The sequence below is a fragment of the Epinephelus fuscoguttatus genome, linkage group LG20 (assembly GCF_011397635.1).
Source record: "Epinephelus fuscoguttatus linkage group LG20, E.fuscoguttatus.final_Chr_v1".
NCBI classification, from domain to species: Eukaryota; Metazoa; Chordata; class Actinopteri; order Perciformes; family Serranidae; genus Epinephelus; species Epinephelus fuscoguttatus.
In genome coordinates this window covers 26,119,215-26,139,586 of record NC_064771.1, presented here as the reverse complement: position 1 = coordinate 26,139,586, position 20,372 = coordinate 26,119,215, and the positions used below count along the sequence as shown (strand labels likewise).

Sequence of the window (20,372 nt, the reverse complement as noted above, 5' to 3'; positions counted from 1 at the left end):
GTTTAAATGAGACGTAAACTATTTGATTTACTCTGCCTTGGTAGTGACAGATGGGGGGAAATGTGTGAAGCCACATCCTGATCAAAGAACAATCCAGCGTCCCAACCAGTCTCATGCAGCATTTGTTCCTCTGAGCCTCGACCCCGAAAGGTCACCTCAAAGTATTTCTCTACAGGTGAGTTCAGAGGTATTTTTAGTCAATAACACAATCAAACAAAAGGTTTGGGTTTTAATGTACTTCTCCAAATGAGAATGTTAAGCAAATAGATGCCATAGAAGATTGATGTGTCCTTTTAGAACAATGCAGTGCCTGTTTGTAGTAGCTTATGTTAGTGTGTTGCAACCAGTATCACCGGCAACCCAATTGCGAGAAAAAATGTTGGCATTGTTTGTTTCTACAAACCATGGATACGATACATTTTCACATAATTGTTAAAAACTTTATGTCTCAACAATGCTGTGGTTAACATGTGGTTAGGTTTAGGTACAAAAAACACTTGGTTATGGTTAGTAAAAGATAATATTTTGGCTTGCAATACCAGGTTTTGAGATCACTGGAACAATGGCTTTTTGTGCCATTATCCCTACTGAAAAAGAGGAGTGGGTCAATACAAGACACCCATGTTGGTGCCTCAAAAGCCACTGAAAACACAGCAACAGGTCACCACAAAACACTTGCATTTGATGGCCAGAAAGCAGCTGAAAAATCAGTGACAGGTTGCTACAAAACAGCCATGTTTGGTGGCCAGAAAGCCGCTGAAAAATCTGTGACAGGTTGCTACAAAACAGCCATGTTTGGTGGCCAGAAAGCTGCTGAAAACTCAGTGACAGGTTGCTACAAAACAGCCATGTTTGGTGGCCAGAAAGCTGCTGAAAACTCAGTGACAGGTTGCTACAAAACAGCCATGTTTGGTGGCCAGAAAGCTGCTGAAAAATCAGTGACAGGTTGCTACAAAACACTTACATGTGGTGTCTAAAAAGCCACTGCAAAAACAGTGACAGGTTGCTACAAAACACCCACATTTGGTGCCTAAAAAGCCACTGGAAAATCGAAGGGTCACTACAAAACACTTACATTTGGTGTCTAAAAAGCCGTTGGAAAAACAGTGACAGGTTGCTACAAAACACCCACATTTGGTGCCTAAAAAGCCACTGGAAAATCAAAGGGTCATTACAAAACACTTCCATTTGGTGGCTAAAAAGCTGCTGAAAATCACCAACAGGTTGCTACAAAACACCCATATTTGGTGCCTAAAAAGCAGCTGGTTAAACAGCGACATATTTGCTACAAAAAAGCTGGGTAGCACTTTATAATACAGCCCGTGTTTTACGACGTAACTCCCCGTGTCTTACGGCGTAACTTCCCGTGTCTGACGGCGTAACTCCCCGTGTCTTACGACGTAACTCCCCGTGTCTTATGGCATAACTTCCCGTGTCTTACGGCATAACTTCCCGTGTCTTACGGCGTAACTCCCCGTGTCTTACGGCATAACTTCCCGTGTCTTACCATATACTTATTGGGACTTTCATGGTAACTCTCTGACATCTACATGGCATTTTAGAGGAACCTGTTGTGTAGTTTCACTTGTCTTACAGTAGACCTGCCGGGGTCTTACAGTGGAACTGCTACTGTCTTATGCTGTCACTCCCAGTGTCTTATAATGGAACTTCATGCGTCTTACCTTGCACTTACTGGGACTTCCCGGGTGACTCTCTGACATCTACCATGACATTTTGGGGGAGCCTATATGGTTTAGTTTCACTTATGACTTACAGTGTAACTCGCTATGTCTTACAGTAAAACATCTTACAGTCCAACTCCTGATGTCTTACCATGTAGGCCTACTTATTAAAACTTATAACTATAAAATCAGATATGATTTACAGTTTTAAAATACACGAAAATCATACTGCAATATGTAACCTGTTTAATCACACAATGACAACTTCAGAGTTATAAAATATCTTTATTCTTTACCACGCAGACACCTGGTACTTACATGCTAAGTGCCCAAGACTTCCTGTAAGTACCAGGGACCGGGCTGTATTGTAAAGTGCACACTGTTCACCCTTCCTTACCATGCAGGTACCTAGTACTTACACTCTAAGCACCCGAGACTTCTGCTGTACCTACCAGGGACTTTCCCTGTAATTACCAGAGACCTACACTGTACTTATCAGGGACCGGGCTGTATTGTAAAGTGCACACTGTTTGCCCTTCCTTACCATGCAGGTACCTGGTACTTACACTCTAAGCACCCGAGACTTCTGCTGTACCTACCAGGGACTTTCCCTGTAATTACCAGAGACCTACATTGTACTTATCAGGGACCGGGCTGTATTGTAAAGTGCACACTGTTCACCCTTCCTTACCATGCAGGTACCTGGTACTTACACTCTAAGCACCCGAGACTTCTGCTGTACCTACCAGGGACTGTACCTGTAATTACCAGAGACCTACACTGTACTTATCAGGGAGCGGGCTGTATTATAAATTGCACACTGTTCACCCTTCCTTACCATGCAGGTACCTGGTACTTACACTCTAAGCACCCGAGACTTCTGCTGTACCTACCAGGGACTTTTCCTGTAATTACCAGAGACCTACACTGTACTTATCAGGGACCGGGCTGTATTGTAAAGTGCACACTGTTCACCCTTCCTTACCATGCAGGTACCTGGTACTTACACTCTAAGCACCCGAGACTTCTGCTGTACCTACCAGGGACTTTTCCTGTAATTACCAGAGACCTACACTGTACTTATCAGGGACCGGGCTGTATTGTAAAGTGCACACTGTTCACCCTTCCTTACCATGCAGGTACCTGGTACTTACACTCTAAGCACCCGAGACTTCTGCTGTACCTACCAGGGACTTTCCCTGTAATTACCAGAGACCTACACTGTACTTATCAGGGAGCGGGCTGTATTATAAATTGCACACTGTTCACCCTTCCTTACCATGCAGGTACCTGGTACTTACACTCATTGTGTGATTAAACAGGTTACATATTGCAGTATGATTTTCGTGTATTTTAAAACTGTAAATCATATCTGATTTTATAGTTATAAGTTTTAATAAGTAGGCCTACATGGTAAGACAAAAGGAGTTGGACTGTAAGACGTTTTACTGTAAGACATAGCGAGTTACACTGTAAGTCATAAGTGAAACTAAACCATATAGGCTCCCCCAAAATGTCATGGTAGATGTCAGAGAGTCACCCGGGAAGTCCCAGTAAGTGCAAGGTAAGACGCATGAAGTTCCATTATAAGACACTGGGAGTGACAGCATAAGACAGTAGCAGTTCCACTGTAAGACCCCGGCAGGTCTTAGAGGAGTTACGCCGTAAGACACGGGGAGTTACGTCGTAAAACACGGGCTGTATTATAAAGTGCTACCAAAAGCTGCTAGAAAAACAACAATGACTTGCTAAATCACAAGCAGCTTTGTTTTTTGTTGATCTCGAACCATGGTCAGCAGTTGTCTGCAGCTTGGCAGGCATCTTGCTTAGGCGACACACATAGAAACATTTGTATGGTATAGATAAAATGTACAAATGTAACGTAACTGTCGTTTGCAGAAACGTACAATGCCAACATTTTATTTTGGCGACTAGGCTGTAACCAGCCTATATATGGAGAAAACATATATTTTTAGTAGCAGAGTTTTTTTAATCCCTATGTTGTCAGTTATCTGGCTCCTCAGTTTTATTTTAACCCACGTTGGGGATTTTGACCTCTAGGCTGGCAACCACTGAAGAACACTACAATGTCAGTGAAAGCCAATGACACATTTTTACTGGCTTTGGAGTTGTCCACGGGGTGCCCCAAAGCTATATTCTAGAGCACGGGGAGTTGTAAATGGTTATTTGGGCTTAAGTGTTTTGTCAAGAAGAGCAATATGTTTCTGCTTTTGGCAGGACGCACTGCAGAGGTCCAGACCTGACTTCATCAGTCGTTCCCAGGGCAGACTGCGAGAGCTGGAGCGACGGGCGCAGGAGAGGAGGGAGCTGGCGGATTCGGTAGACCCACGGTCGGATGCTGCTCTCAGGCAGAGGAGAGCCCAAAGTGCCCGGTGTGCCTCTCTGAATGGTACCGTGCCAGCAGCCACCCTCACCTCTCTCATCCACTGTACTGCCCATTGTCCTACTGCAGCTGCAGTGGCTGTTTGCCACATCATAATCACACACATACAGACACAGAACAAAGAGCAAGGGAGGGTAGTTTTCAGCCAATACATGTTGTTTTTGAAGACCAATATTTTGGGATTTAAGCTGCTGATAGGTAACATTTTGCTCAACTACACATAATATTCACATTTGTGTTTTGCTTAAAGGTGCTCACAATCCACAGAATCCTCTACTGAAACCCAAAATACTGAGTTAGCAGTAGTTTCAGACAGGGTGATCCACTACAACGTCTCAATGACATGTAAACACTTCATTAAGATTCTGTACTGGTAGTCAGTACAGGAATTAATATACACATACTGCATAGCTAAATGAATGAACAAAACATAAATAAAATGCACAAAGAAAATGATATGTTATATTCAGGAGGGATCACATAACAGGCCAGTATCTGAAATGTAATTAAAGGACATTTTCTGCCTGATGTAACATCTTAACTATTTTTAGGTCAGCTGTAAGGGAAAATAACCTGAAGGAGAGAACATGAGATAGAGAAGTGGCACACCAGGCTAAGCTGTGACTAAATACAATAAAAGGCACTTGAAGTAAGATATGAAACAAATGGCTGTATTGCATATATATTGTATATGCAAGTGCTCCTCTATTGAATAACAAGGTTTCAGAATGATTGCCAGCGCTGGATTTCAGCAGAAACTATTTCTGTGACCTTCAAATGTCATTAAGCTCTCGACGCAGTGTTCTGACTGATGAGATTTTCATTCGGAGTGCCAGGCTTCACAGTAAACAATAAAGAATTTAAAGATTTGTGGCAGTGATTTTGTAGCTCTCTCTGCCCTCTACTGGTCGTAACAAGAAAATACACTGGTGGGCCAATGACAGCTGAGAAAACCACATTTTTCATCAGTGTTCATGTAAAATGTTTGTGGGAACTTACAGTTCTTGCATGATGGTGAAATCAGATTTCATAAAATGTCTTACAAAGCTAGGAGAAAAGTTGGAACTCATGCCCTTATTTAAAATAATCTTGTCTGCTCTTTCGAGAGATTGCAATATGATCCTTCTTTTCTGTAAGAGAGCAGGCCTCATTCTCTTCAAACACCAGGGAAAGCTAGAGTGATTTACTGCCATGCTTTTGAGCCTTCAACTCAATCAGCATTGTGTGTGTGTGTGTGTGTGTGTGTGTGTGTGTGTGTGTGTGTATGTGTGTGCGTACATGCTCGTGTTTCCAGATAACCTTTTCAAACCCAGAGATAGAGCCATTACTGAGAAAGAGATGCAGCTGAGATCTAAGCGGTGAGTTCCATCTCAATCTCTACCTCGGCACGCTGTCAGATGTTTCTTCTTTGCAGGCAGATGCATCCTTATCTCTTGCGTTGCTTTCACGTGTGAAGGCAGAGTTTGTATCAGTGACATCTCCATACAAAATATACCGCTTTTGTTCCTCTGCCAAGGCTTTTGCTCTAATTATGTTTTCCCCCTACCTTGCCTCGCCTGTTTACTTTGCTTCCTGGCAGATCCACCTATTGATTAGGAGGACATTTTAGGCTGAGGTGTTAACCTGTGGATTTATACAGGATAAAGAGTTGATAACATATAAATTGTGGTGCATGGAAAGTGAATGACTGTATCCCACCCTTAGGTAATGCATGAATTTAACATTACAAGTTACTTGTTTGTTTATTAGAGCATTATATGCGACCGAATTCATGATAATCAATTAATAATAAAATATAGAAAACGATCACTTTGTTACAGTACGCTTGCAGAGGTGAAGAAGACTAAAGAGGAAGAGAAGAAGAGGGAGACGTGTTTGAGCAACAGGCAGCGAGTTGAACTTTTCAAAAAGGTAATCTCCACATGTCCTTTTCATAACACAGATAATAAACCTCACTAACCATGCAGTCAAACATCATTCAAACCCACAGCACTTTATTATATAAGTCTTGCACAGATGCCAAAGTTTTCTAAAAATGCCACCTCAGGTGAAATTTGGGGGATTTATGTATAGAATGATGCAATAGACATCTAAATACAGTGCATGATACTGATAGTGGTGGGGCCAAGTCACAGGAAAGGCAGAATTTATACCTCTGCATTGTAGCCTGACGTCCACCTCCCCAGAAATGTAACTACACTTTGCAGCGACGCAGACCTCCAGTCTATTTCTGTAAGCTGAAACCATTTCACTCAGTGGAAACAAAGCTTTTATTTGGTTTAATTTCACAGATAAGAAACAATAAATTGTGAAGACATATGAGCAGAGGAAATCTCCGCTCGTCACTAGGCTAATTTATACAATGTAAAATGTCATAGGCTTGTGCTAATAACGTTAGCATGTTGTATTTGTTTGGAAAACGTGTTTAGTATAAGACAGTTGTTTTGTCAGTGAACCTTGTGAGTTGTAATGGAGCCAAATTATGTACCGTTACCTTTGTTAAATGTTGCTGTTGTCCCTGGCTTCATATGAAAAGAGGACGAGATCGCCAGCCACTAAGCTAATTTATACAATGTAAAATGCCATAGGCTTGTGCTAATGACATTAGCATGTTGTATTTGTGGGGAAAATGTGTCCAGATAAAGACAAGTGTTTGTCTGTGAATGCTGCGAGTTATAGTGAAGCTGATTTGTGTACTTGTGTTTGAAATTGTCTCTATTAAGCCATGTTTAATGTGTGTTTTGGGTGTGTTTTGAATCAACTAAACTTTACAGCACTTCTCAGTTACACCATTGCCAACTAGTGTTTTGGAGGTGTAACTGGAGAGTGACACAGACACACCACCGCACAAGTATAAATACTTACAATGGCGTAGGCCATGTGCTAAGGCATAGAGGTCTGTCGCACGAATATAAATCCCGCTTTTCTTTGTACTTGAATCCCAAGTCAAGTCTTAAGTTAAGACAAGCAAATCCCTGGTCCAGATTCACAAGTCGAATTCCAAGTCCTAAACTTCGAGTTTTGAGTCCTGAACAAGTAATAAGGCACTCTTCACCAAATGTGACGCCATTTTAACAACAGAGTAAATTACAAAAAATCATGAATGCTTCTTAAAATTTTCATTTAGAGGTGCCCACTAGCTCAGTGGGTAGACACGCCATGTACAAAGGCAATGTCCTTACTGCAGCAGCCATTAGATCCATTCCAGTTCACATGCTGTCCCCCCTCCTTCTTCTCCACCACTGGAAACCATCCTGTAATTAAAGGCAAAAAAGTCCCAAAAAATAATTCTTAAAATTTGCATTTATTTGTTTAAACAAATTTGTTGAAATATATTGCATCTCTGCCTGTAATTAAACTTTTTTTTTTGTTAACCACAGTAGTTTTTGTGGTATCATGTTTTTCCAAACAGCTCTCAGTTACGTAACTTGAGTTCTTTACAGTTCTGTTCTGCGACTTGATTGGATGCTGTTGGTTCAAAGGAAGTGGATCCGGGGGATTAAGTATTGACTTGCTGGGAATAAATAGTGTTGATGTTAGATGAGACAGGAAATGGAGAAAAATGAATTGATTCATGGCACACTTTCTTTGGACAAGGTATCAAGTACTTTCATGTCAAATGGCTCAAGTCCAAGGGAAGTCACAAGTCCATGTCAAGTTCCGAGTCTTGTGTCTTCATGCAACTTGAGTCCACACCTCTAGATACTAACAGAGAGTTTATAATAAAATGATTTCCCTACCTTAATACATAAGGATGAAAAAACTGTATATTAAGAGGTAAAATATGAACTTAAATTGCAAACAGACCTATTAACATGTTCCAGTGGTCATCTCTTAATATTTCACCTGCCTGTTTTGATCTCTCTGAAGTTATTCCAAATAAATATATGATGCACTGAATCACCATATCCCTGAAAATATTAAAGTAAATCACCTCAAAACAGCTCGCCACAGTGTTAACAAGTACTTGAGACACTGAACAGAACATTAATTGTGTATATGACCCACAGGCAATTGAGCAAGTAATAACACACCTTCCCCCTACAAGCTCAATTAAACCCTGCAAAAGGTGAAACATTTTTCAGTAATGGCCAACAATGTCCTTTTCCTCTCTACACAGCAGTGCAGCTGTTGATAATAATGGCTTTAAATCGCCTACTGAGTCCATCATGATTAACTGAAAAGACTTTTAGTGGAGAACATGAGGTTGAAGGATATTTAAACAAAAACCCTAGAAACACAGACACAAGGGGGAGGTGGATGGGATGCACAACGTATTCATGAGTATTTTTCTGTTGAGGCAGACAGGTTGGCCTTGTGGGCTGAATAACAAATTACAATAAATAATATACAACAGAGCCTGGTGTTTATTCTCTGACACACACACATTGATTGGGGTCTCTATCTCCTTTCATATAGTGCTCTGATAAAGCAATTTTGCGATTATATTTGAAGTAGAAATTCATACTTTTATTGAGCGTCTGGTCACTGTCTCTCATTTTGTAATTAAATCTCCCCAGATCTGATAATGATAATTGTAGGGCTGCAGGAATATTGTATTTCTCTTTGGTCACTTTTGGTAACTTGTCATAGAGGTGACCATTTATTTATGTATTTATTTATTAACTTAAATACCAGCAAAGAAAGAGAGAAAAAAAAGATTAGAAAAAGACAAAAATTAAAATGAAGTAAAATAAAAATAAAATGAAATAAAATAAAATAAAATAAAATAAATAATAATAATCTTTGATTTTTTTTTCTACTGTTCTGATTGTATTAAATGTCTATTCATTTTTTTTTATTTTTTTTTTAAAAAAAGGAGCGTGTTAAATTGAATATTTAAGTTGTTGGGATTTCTTTAGCTTCTTTGCTTTCAGGACAATGAGCTTATTATGCCACTAGAGGTCGTTGCTCCCAAACTTTTGCTATTTTCTTGCACTTCTCTGGGAGCTTCATTTGAAAAGCTTATCTTACAAAAATGTGTGCTTCAGATGCATTTTCTGCACGGATGTTATTGCTTTTATTCGAATACATGGTCAATAATAATCACCCAGAACAAAGTCAGATTTGTTGGAGGAATAGTAGTCACTCCCTTTCATACTGCACTCTTCACCCTTTTTCTCATTATGGAGAGAAACTGTGAACTGTCTCATTGTGCCGAGTGTATGAGGCCCGTGTTCCCCTGTGAAACAAAAGGCCCTTCAGTGGCAGAGAGGGCTACAGTGCAGTGCCACCATTCAGCCGAAGCTGCAGGCAGCGTGGGTGCCCATACACAGCTGCTCCGCCCACACCGCTGCTGTGGCAGATAACACAGGGAAGAGGGGCGATGCCAGAGATCAAGCAGGATCCTGAAAGAGGAGCTGGGAACCTGAACGTGTGGGTGAGAGGACTACAGGGACGAGGCTTCTCTCCTGTGAAGCTGCGCAGGACTGTTTGATTCCCGTCTGAAGCTGGAAGAAATAAGAGCCACGTGGGGTTCTTGTGAGGACTAGACTGGTGATCTATAGTCATCAAGTGTTTTAGTAATCTGAGTTTTTGTTTTCTCATTGCAGAAACTGTTGGATCAGCTTCTTCAAAGGAACAACAGCTGAATGACAGATGAGGACGATGACATGTCAAAGCCTGTAGCATTACCTAACAGACTGATAGTGTGAACTTTGCCCTTTGACAGTGCTGAATATTAGCGTAGGTCATGATAGAAGTTCAACTGTCCTTTCACCCCCATTTGTTTCTCTCATTTATCACAACCATTACTTATTGTTCGAGTTACAGAGGTTAACATCTGTTTTTTTCTCAAAGGCAAATTCATGGCAAACTTTCAAAAACCCAGACAGTCATTTAACATTACTTACTGTACCGCTGTTTTGAAGGTTTTTCCAGAACCTTCAAAGACTCTTCTGCCCATCTGGATAAAGAATATATACTGTATATTCTGATGCACAATAAAAACGAGATCATCTTGCAATGGGATCACTCCAGCTGCAACATAGCAGTCTGCTACTTAAAATAAATGTGGCCCAGGGGCGTAAAGTAGGGGGTAATGGCCCCTTCTCTACTTCTTACCTCCCTACTTCCGGCGCCCTTGCTAGCGTAACAGTACTATGTAATTCCACTCACCATAGTTGCCATAAGTTGATGTCTGTGTGTAGATTTGTTGGCTCAAGGGCATCCTCTCTTAGATGTAGTAGATAAATGCCACTGGCAGTTTTGAAATGTTGCCAGTAAATGAGAGACAAGTACTGCACCACAGAACAGGAGGTTATTTTAGCACAGAGGCTAACTAGCTAGCTTAGAGAGTGCAGTTATTTGAACGTTTTAGCACTTTAAAAAGCACAGCAACCCACTCATAACTCTTCCTAATGACATTTCCATTAATCAAAGTGTACATAATTTTGATACAGTGGACCTGCCAATGGCATTTATCTACTACCTCTGGGAACTGCCCATTGGTCCGACAGCCCATTGGTTCGACATCCCATTGTTCCGACCATATTAAACCCATTGTTCCGAAGTCCGTTCCGAAATCATCATGATGCCCTGTGGTTAAGGTCTGGTTAGGTTTAGGCACAAAAACCACTTGGTTAGGGTCAGGAAAAGATCATGGTGTGGGTTAAAATGAAAAAGAAAGTGGCAAACACATAAGCCGTGAGCCTGCTCCGCCTCAAGCCGGTCGCGGCGCACCATATGCCCGCCGCGAGCCGTTCAGCACCGCGGACAGTCGGACTAATGGGATGTCGAACCAATGGGCTGTCGAACCAATGACATGGACCCCTACCTCTAAGGGGGGGCACCCTTGAGTTAACAAATTGACACAGAAACATTGAATCATGGCAAGTACAGCAAGGATAGAGGTCCACCTTTGTTTGGATAAAGGCACAGATTTTCAGTTTAGGACAGGTTAAATGTGCTAACAGTAGTGTGTCTTGTGCCGAGTACAGAATTTATTTAATGCACTTGAGCAGAGGAGTCTTTAAGGATTCTGGAAATATCTTCAAGACGGCGTTAAGTGTTGTTAAATGACCTTCTGGGTTTTCTGAAAGACTGCCATAGATTTGTCTTTCGAGGGAAAAAACAAATGCTTATCTGTGTGATTCAGCTGTCCTCACTGCCCTTGCCGTGTGCAATTACAAATGAAGATGGCCAAAATGAATGTATGAAATCACGTCTCAACATTCTGTAACCGAATATGACATTGGGCCTTTTAAACACGCTGGCTTTTGATGTAAGATACAAACCAGTAATGTATGCTGTTTATCGGCGTTATCTTGTTTTCACTTGATTGCAAATTGCCTTTCTTTTCCAGAATACTTCATGTAATGGGATGCAGAGTGAGCTCTCAAAGCGCTGATGTCCTCACACAGCCACTTTCACATGATCTCATGTGATGTGAAGCAGTGATATAAGACAGAATCATTCATTATGCTTCGCAGTCCCTTCCAGGACGGTCTTCAACTGTCATCCTCATTATACAACCAATAAGCAGAACGAAGCCTGAAGTGGGCTCTGCCATCGCTCAGTGCCAGCTATTAGCTGTAAGACGGAGGAATGTGACCTCTTCTCACTGGAAATGCCCTGTTAATGGACAGTGCCGATTTGAATGGAGCTTTTGTCCCCGTCTTTGTCTCATGATAGACTGGGGCCCGCCGTTGCAGATTTAGATTTGTGAGATCCAAAGTGAGTGTGTTCGCAGTGCTGGGCATAAATCAAAAGTGAGATGTGGTGAATGTTTATTTTTTGAAATAACAGGCAACAGAGCAGACGCTCTTCATTATTCTTAATTGTTGTTTTAATCATTAGCCTTTAAGTCGCAGTTCTTTCACAGTCCAGCTGTTTCATCCATCTAAATTTGCGCTGATGTCTGGGAGATGACAGATGATTGCTACTGACTGCTTTTGTAAACCTTATTTCATGTCAGTGCACATGCATGTGTGGGTGTATTTGGACGATAAGAGATCATTAATTAATGACATGGTTCATAATTGTTTCTGTCTTTCTAAATGAGAAGATAGACAACAAGACTGCTACTTGAAGAAGGTTATTTACTGCATTTGTTGTTTTCTCTGTTCAGCTTTACAAAGAAGGTTTCACTATGCAATGTCATTCCTTAAACTTCAACTTCAGGTATTTTATATTTAAATAAATTACATGTATTTCATATTTGAGTTGTGTTTAGGTATGTTGTTTAATATTAATATAAATGTGGCTACAAATGTGAATAAGACATGAGTGGATTACTGAATGTAACATTAACACATACCACCAAAAAGACTCGAAATGAGCACAAAGACACACAGAACAAAAAAAAAAAAAACACAGAGATGCAAAGGAACTGCAAACAGACTGAAAATAACTACAAGCACAGGCAAAACAACACCACCGAGATACAAAATGACTACAAGGAGACATAAAAGGACTACAAAGCAAATCAAAATGACCAAAAAAGACACTCAATTACCTCATAGACATAAATACAACCACAAAGAGATGCAAAGGAACTGCAAAAAGCCAAAAAATAGTCAAAAAAAACCCCAGTAAAATATCCACAAAGAGACACAAGACAACCACAAAGATATATAAAACTATAATAAGTAGACACAAAATGACTACAAAGCAAAACAAAATGACCAAAAGAAGATGCAAAATCACCTCAATAAGACACAAAATTACCTCAAAGAGACCCAAACGACTACAAAATAATGTTAACACATACTGACCAAAAAGACTCAAAGACCACACAGAGACAGAAAAGGACGACAAAGAGACAGAAAAAAAACACAAGGAGGAACTGCAACGAGACTCAAAAAACTACAAAACAACCACAAAAAGACACAAAACAAATACAAAGCACAACAAAATGACCAATACAGACACAAATTCACCTCAATAAGATACAAAACAAACTCCGAGACCCAAACGACTACAAAAAGACATAAAAATGACTACAAAAAGAAACAAAACAACCACAAAGAGACATAAAACTACAACAAGTAGACACAAAACGACTACAAAGCAAAACAGAACAACCAAAAAAAGACTAAATGAACTCAAAGAGAGCAAAACGACATCAAAATGAGAGAAAAAAGGACTACAAAAACACACAAATGGGCAAAAAAGACAAAAGATTTACCACAAAGAGATGTAAAACAACCACTAAGAGACATAAAACTTTAACAAGTAGACAAAATGACTACAAACAAAACAAAACGACCAAAAGAAGATGCAAAATCACCTCGATAAGACAAAATCACCTCAGAGACCCCAACGACGACAAAGACATAAAAACGACTACAAAGTGACATGAAAACCACAAAACAAGAAAAAAAATAACTCAAAGATGACACAACTACAAAGAGACACAAAATGACCTCAAAGAGACATAAAACAACAACAAGGAGAGACAAAATTACCTCAGTAAGACTCAAAATGATCTCAAAACCACAAATATATGCAGATTGACTATGGTGGTGGGGCCCTTTGCATATCTATGCCCAGGGGCCCATAGTCTCATGATCAGCCCATGCTCTGAGCACTGGTGAGAAGTTGTGGGTTTTTGTTTTGTTTTTCCAAACTGCAGGTTAGATAGAATAATTCCCACGAAGCTGGGATTTATTATTGAGTATTATCTGTCCTGGCACACACACAGTAAGTTCTATTTTCCTGCCTGCTCCTCTCTGCACCTTATCTTCCTTCAAGCAGTCTGGTTCTTAAAGAAGAGCAAAAGATCAGCTCTTTGTAACATCCTATAGCTGAATGTTGAGCTCCAATGAAATCAGCATGCAGGGAAATACCCCTCTGTAGTCTTTTATTTCCATTCATATTTGATCCTGAAAGAACTTTTGAGAAATTGAGGTTTCTGAGCATCATGACACTCGGCTGCACCCTATAGTTCCTATTTCAAATGGTGTAAGGCAACAATTGGATGTGCTGCTGTGACTTCACCTTGGGTCTTCGTGCATACTGCACCTGGAATGCTGTGCATCAATTTTCTCCTGTTGGGGGGAGAAAAGGCTCTCAGGGACACCTGCCTGCAGTCCCTCCTGAAGTGGATGGCCATGTGGTGCAGTACGGAGTGCACTCACTGAAGAGCGTGTTGAGATGAGCCATAGTGTTTGAATGGGCCACGTCCATATGTAGGTCCGTGTACAATAATCCTTTGGTGCATCTCAGTGTCTTGATGACAAGTTGAGTGGCTGCATGTAAATCTCATGAACGTGTCTGATGCTAATATCTCAAAGGCAATCTATACCATATTCAAATTCATGGTTGATACTTCAACTATCAAGATTTTTGTGTCCCTGATAGAGAAAATAAAAACAATTTATTGTTGTCCTGCGTACTTGACACCAAAAGAAACATAAAAAAATTCAATGATAGATTAAAACTGCCTTTTATAAGTGTCTTTTTTATATTTCCACTGTCCCTGAGCCAGATGTTGGACATTCAACCCTGCTTAATTTTGAATTTTAATATTAATCTAACATTCACTTTAAATCTATATGACACAGAAGTAACTATTTCTATGAAATGCATCATGTATTGTAAGATATATTAGTATTTAACGTATTTTTATTTTATTTTTTTTTCATAGAAAGAACATGTGTTCCTTGGCGTTACTGTCATTTCCATGACACGGGAGGCTACAAAATATAAATTCAGGGAGTTTTTTCTTCAGAGTTTGTGTGCTTGATGACCACACCAATACTCGTGTAACAGGAGAGCACATGGCTGGAGGACAGTTAGCTCCATGGAAGTAACTAAAATAAAATCACATAAAAATATTTTATTAAAATAAAATAAAATAAAATAAAATAAAATTCAATTCAATTCCATTAGATTAAATTGAATTGAATTGAATCAAATCAAATCAAATCAAATCAAATTATATTAAATTTAATTAAATTAAATTAGATCAGATCAGATAAATTAGATCAGATTAAATTAGATCAGATCAGATTGAACTGAATTGAATTATTAAATTAAACAACAAGGCTTTTTTTGTTAAATCAAGAATATGTTTATTGGCTATAATATCTGAACAGCTCATATTTCCTTTTTGATGTACAAATAATCAGAAAACCAACATATTAAACTGTATATTGTGTGTATATTTAATGCTAAATGGAAATTAAAAAAGTAAGATATCATGAGATTTAAAAAGAAAAAGAAAAAAATTAGACAAAATGTCATTTCCACCACAATCATTTCCATCACTGTTGATGGAAAGGCATATGGCAATGGAAACGAAAACATAATAATCTTTATTTAAAAAGTGCTTTTCAGAACAGAGTTACAAAGTGCTTTACATGGCAATAATTAAAACAGACAAGACATGAAAACAACAACTTTTAAAAGAACTGATAAAAACATGTCAGTGTATAAAAACAGAGGAAATAAAAGACGGTCTAAATGAACTTAAAACTCAAGTAAAATTTGGAAAGGCTCTCCGATAAAGTGGGTTTTAAGAAGGGACTTAAAAGAGATCACTGACTTGGCCGACCTGATTTCCTCAGGTAGACTATTCTAGAGCCTCGGGGCCCTGACAGCAAATGCTCTGTCCCCTGTAGTTTGCAGCTGGGCCTCTGGAACAGACCAAGACCTCAAAGTACGTCCTGGCGTGTACGTTGCTAAGATGTTGGACATATAGCTGGGAGAGAGACCATGAAGAGCCTTAAATGTAATCAGTAAAATCTATTCTAAAACTTACTGGGAACCAAAATGAGTGTTATTTACTGAAATATTATATCAGTACATTTCTCTGAAATGATTTTAGATTTTTTCCAGACCAATTTGGGCCATAATTGAAGAATGACCCTCATATTTCCGTGGTCTAGGGTGGTCTAAAAATATTAATAAACATAAGCAGCTCTATACAAAATCCAAAAACTAGAGCGCTACAGCTCAAATTTGTGATGTCAAGAAGAAGTTTTAAAGTCTGGAGCTGCTCCATAGACAGTGAAATGGGAAAGATGTTAACACCAGTGTTGAAAGTCAGGGCACTTCTTGGTGTCTACTCTGCACACAGAGATCAGACTATCCAGTTTTTGGTGCGGTACCAAAGCGCTGCACGCGTGGAGTCAACATTAAACAGGGATTTGCAAATGTGCATTGTTTTCCACACAATGCTGCTTTCAGCTCACTCTGACTGAATAACAACATGCATGCATAATAACATCTGTGAGTGAGGGCTGTGTGGGCTATATTATTCAAATTTACACTCAGTGTGGGCAGCTACATTATGTGTGCGCCTGTCGAGTCCATGAGGTCAAGTTAAGCAACAGATTCTAAGAGAGAGGCTGGATGTTGAAGGGCTTTCCTTCAAAATAAAATGCTGGGTTCAAGCTAAGGGTCCTTCACCTTCTAGGCCGTTTGAAGAACAATGGCATACATTGAGAATGTCCACTATCAAGATCTGACAGTGCCTGTTTTGTCTGACTTACAGTCCAAAACATAACCTACTGTGTTCAAATATTCAGTTTGCAATGATATGAAACAAAAAGCAGCAAATTCTCAAGTTTAAAAAATGGAACCAGCAAATATTTTGGCTGTTTTGTTTTTCCTTTGATGAAATGACCAAAATGAGGTCTACATAGCCTTGCTTTTTATTATTATTATTATTATTGTTATTATTACTATTATTTTTCATTTTTATGAGCTTTCAACTGCATCTCACAAGGGAAATAAGTTGATTCAATACTGTTTTATCCAACACCTATTTGCGAAGTTTAGAATAAACTTCCATGCTAAATCTCAGCGGAGCGGACCAAAGGCAGAGGTTTTGTTTCAACACTGGGGGGGACAAATATGAAATCTGGGGTTTCAGGTACTCCCTTCCAACATTATAAGCATCAAACACTTACTTTTTTGCGTTCTGGTGAAGTTTTATGCATCAATTTTTGCGTTATCTGCGTCAATTAAAAGTGAAAATGTCTTCCCTTTGTTTGTCTACTTTCATGTTTTTACTGCGGAGGATGAATGCTCATGTTCCAAACACTGAGGGGGACGTGTCCCCTGCGTCCCCCTGAAATCTACGCCTATGGAGTGGACAAACACAGTGACATTAAAACCAGCATCTAAGTTAAGTTAGGGACAAATTATTAATTGTGAGAGGGGTGGTGCAAAAAGGGCGAGGGATGTCAAATCATTTTTTAAGCACTCAGGTGGGACTTTTTTTTTATTTCTAGCTTAAAGGATATACATTTAAATGGTTTTATTATATATTTATTTAACTACAGGCATGTTTCCTTTAAAAAAATGCCAAAAGTACACAGTTTATCATGGACAGAAACTGTAAAAACAGAAATTATAGTTGGATTTTCAAACTTTTGATGGTCCTTGGATAAATTATGTGCAACAAATGCTTCAGTCAGAAAACAACAACAAAAAACAAAAACAAATCCAAGCTTAAAATAGTGATATTGCATCCAAATCTCTTTAGTTTATGTCTGGCAAAAAAAATAAATAAAAAAATAAACAGATAGCTCTACCTGACCAGGCTTTTTTGCTGGGATTTCATCTTCAACTTTTAACTTTTAAACGTAACGGTAATTTTTAAAAATGTAATAACTTATCTATGGTGGAGGGAGGGTCGTGCATTTTCCGCCAGTCACCATGCCCCCAGGACAGCCGCTTAGCCTTGTGGCAAGTTTTTCCAAAAAAATCCAAAAAGGCCCAAAAAGCATTTCCCCATAGGCTACTATTGTTTAAGAGATGTCTGTAAAACTGTTGACAGGACACCTTGAACTGCAAACAAGATCAGTTATGAATCTTTCTACTCTGGATTTCTGAGCCATGGTAGTTTTATATTAGCCAAGAAAAGCTATTCAACAGTCTGTGACGTCATGATAATGTAAAGTCTGTGAGCCGAGCAGGAACTTGCGTATTCAGCGGGCTGCATACCGTGGAAGTAAACCCAGAAGCTAGAAACTTTTTGGCATATGTGTTACATAGTTAATTAGATCTAGGTTAAATCCAGCTAAATTTGATAATAGTACCTTTATGTGTCTTTTTTCTATTAATTTTGTGTTTAAAATGCTTTAGATTCAGAAGATATTCAGTTTGAGGGAGCGACAGTGCCACCTGCTGTCAGAACTCAGTATCTGCGTGAAGTAGTAAACAGCGGGGGATTGTGGGTAATTTTCAGAGCTACGGAAATGGCTTGTTAATAGTGCTTACAAATATGGAGTTAACTTACTCAAAAAGCGCATAGAAGTTGAGCTGGCTTTATCTGTTTGTTTGTTAATTGTTTGTCATTAAGTTCGCCGTGTTTTTATTTAGGTAAAATGTCGTTTTTATTAATTTTGCCGCCGTAAATATTGTCCGTGTGCTGTTAGCTAACAGGCTAACACTAGCATGATGGCGTCTTTTCAGATGGAGCTTGCCCGGGTTGTTCCACAAGAGGTCACTTAACACCATTACCCTTTGCTATTTATCCCAGGTACGTTTTACTGTTGCTCCATTAAGTGTTGCAGTGTGTCAAACAAGGAGATATACTGATTTTTAATGGTTGCTTTAAAATGCAATATTAAAAAATACGAATGTTTTTGTAAAAGCGAAAGACACGCACACAAAATAATGGGTAACAGTTCAGTATATGAAACATTTCTATTTGTCTCTTAAAACATGTCGACACAGTTACTCTCCGAGGTACAGGGGATTTTCCATGTGATAGAGCATGAGCAGGTTGTCCACACGAAATCACAACACTGTTGTCCTGTACGATTTTTCCCAGGGTTTTCCATGAGGTCAATAAACCTGGCTGTTGCCACCATCTACCAGCTCCCAGTGGTTCATCAGAGCAGAAGATGTCACACACAGGCCACATATGCGCCAGACAAGCAACTCCAGTGGAATGAATAGGTGCAGAAGTCACACCCCAGCCACCTCCTCCTTTGATAAGTAAAGAATAGTCCCTTCTTTGGCCTTTTTTCTATTTTTCTTTTGTACACACATTGGCAGGGGTGTAAATATAAACAGTGCAGGCAGTGTGGTTGCACTGGGGCCCTTGAGATGGGGGCCCATAGAGAGAGTGGGCCCTCCAACAATGCATTGGGTGGTAAATGGGCCCATATGAGTGATTTCTACCTTGAAAATATGCCTGTGATCAAACAAGAACTCTCATCCATTAAAAAACGATGCCATTTGCTATATCTTCCTGAGACCTGAACTTTTGTTTGGTATGCTTTTTAATTTCTCCTAGCTATTTGGGATCAATCGGACCCGATAAGTATAAAAAATAAACATTGTCAACGATAATAACATCCCAGTATCCTCAAATGAGATGATAATTAAGTCCCAGTATCCTCAAATGAGATGATAATTAAGTCCTAGCGTCCTCAAATGAGATGATAATAAAGTCCCAATGAGTACTTCCTAATTAACAACAACTTATCTTTGTTGCCAATTTTGTTGCCATATCAAACTACGAACATTATTAATCATAAATAATTAAGTTTCAGCCATAAAATGTGTTCAGGTTTTGGACCTTGACCACTTTTGTGCCATCTTGTTTTTACATGGATTAGTGTATTGTGCTCTTACTTCCACTAGTGTCCATGAACGAGGACAGCAGGTCTGAGTTAAGTAAAATAAAGTAAAAGGTCCAGTAAACCCAAAATGCGAGGTCCTCATATGAGGACACAGGGTCTCAGGTGGATATAGGCCTCTAAAAAAGGCAAACCAATCTCCAACCAAACATGTTTATTATTTCTTTATTTGTGAAACAGTCAGTAGCTTCTATAACAAAATTATATACCTATTCTATAAATATAGATCAGCTATTCTGTAACTGTAATCAACTGCTAAAATTGTTAAATTTAATTAAGAATTTCTTAATTTTTTTTTATTATTTGATATTTATTCTTTGACTTTTTTTTGTTATATACAGATATGCAATAATGATGTCAAGTCTCTATGCAATAAAAACTGGAAATGTGCAATGCATATAATATGAGAAACCTTCAGAATGGCCTGCAGGTGGCGCTTATAGTCTTGTATTTATTATACTTTTTATACCTTGCTTTGTGCAGTTTATCTTTTACTATTTATTACCTGTCTACTTCTGATATGTGCACGATAGTGTGCACTACGGCCCGTCATAATAGTGTGCACTTGGGCCCACCGTAACTACCTTAAGCTACTGCACATTAGTGCAACAAAAATGTCGTTGGTGTCTTTATTTTGAAAGCTGGGATCGGAAGTAGTGCTGTGTTTGTTCCTGCTGGTTTGACGCTGCCCGTTTACTATTAATGGGCGCTGTAGGTGGCTCTAGGACCTCGCGGAGCGTTTCA

At 39.2% G+C, this 20,372-nt stretch overlaps 1 protein-coding gene across 2 annotated transcripts in view; it reads left to right on the top strand.

Annotated features, from left to right (window-relative positions):
• Positions 1–12,201, top strand: part of lg20h10orf90 (linkage group 20 C10orf90 homolog) — a 31,817-nt gene extending 19,616 nt beyond the window's left edge. For both annotated transcript variants that reach the window (XM_049564034.1, XM_049564033.1), the window contains exons 8-12: positions 45–175; positions 3,921–4,092; positions 5,381–5,444; positions 5,907–5,997; positions 9,639–12,201. In XM_049564034.1, the coding sequence (XP_049419991.1) occupies positions 45–175; positions 3,921–4,092; positions 5,381–5,444; positions 5,907–5,997; positions 9,639–9,677 (497 nt within the window). In that variant the 3' untranslated portion in view covers positions 9,678–12,201. The remainder of the gene's footprint in view (positions 1–44; positions 176–3,920; positions 4,093–5,380; positions 5,445–5,906; positions 5,998–9,638) is intronic.
• The last annotated feature ends 8,171 nt before the right edge of the window (positions 12,202–20,372 follow it).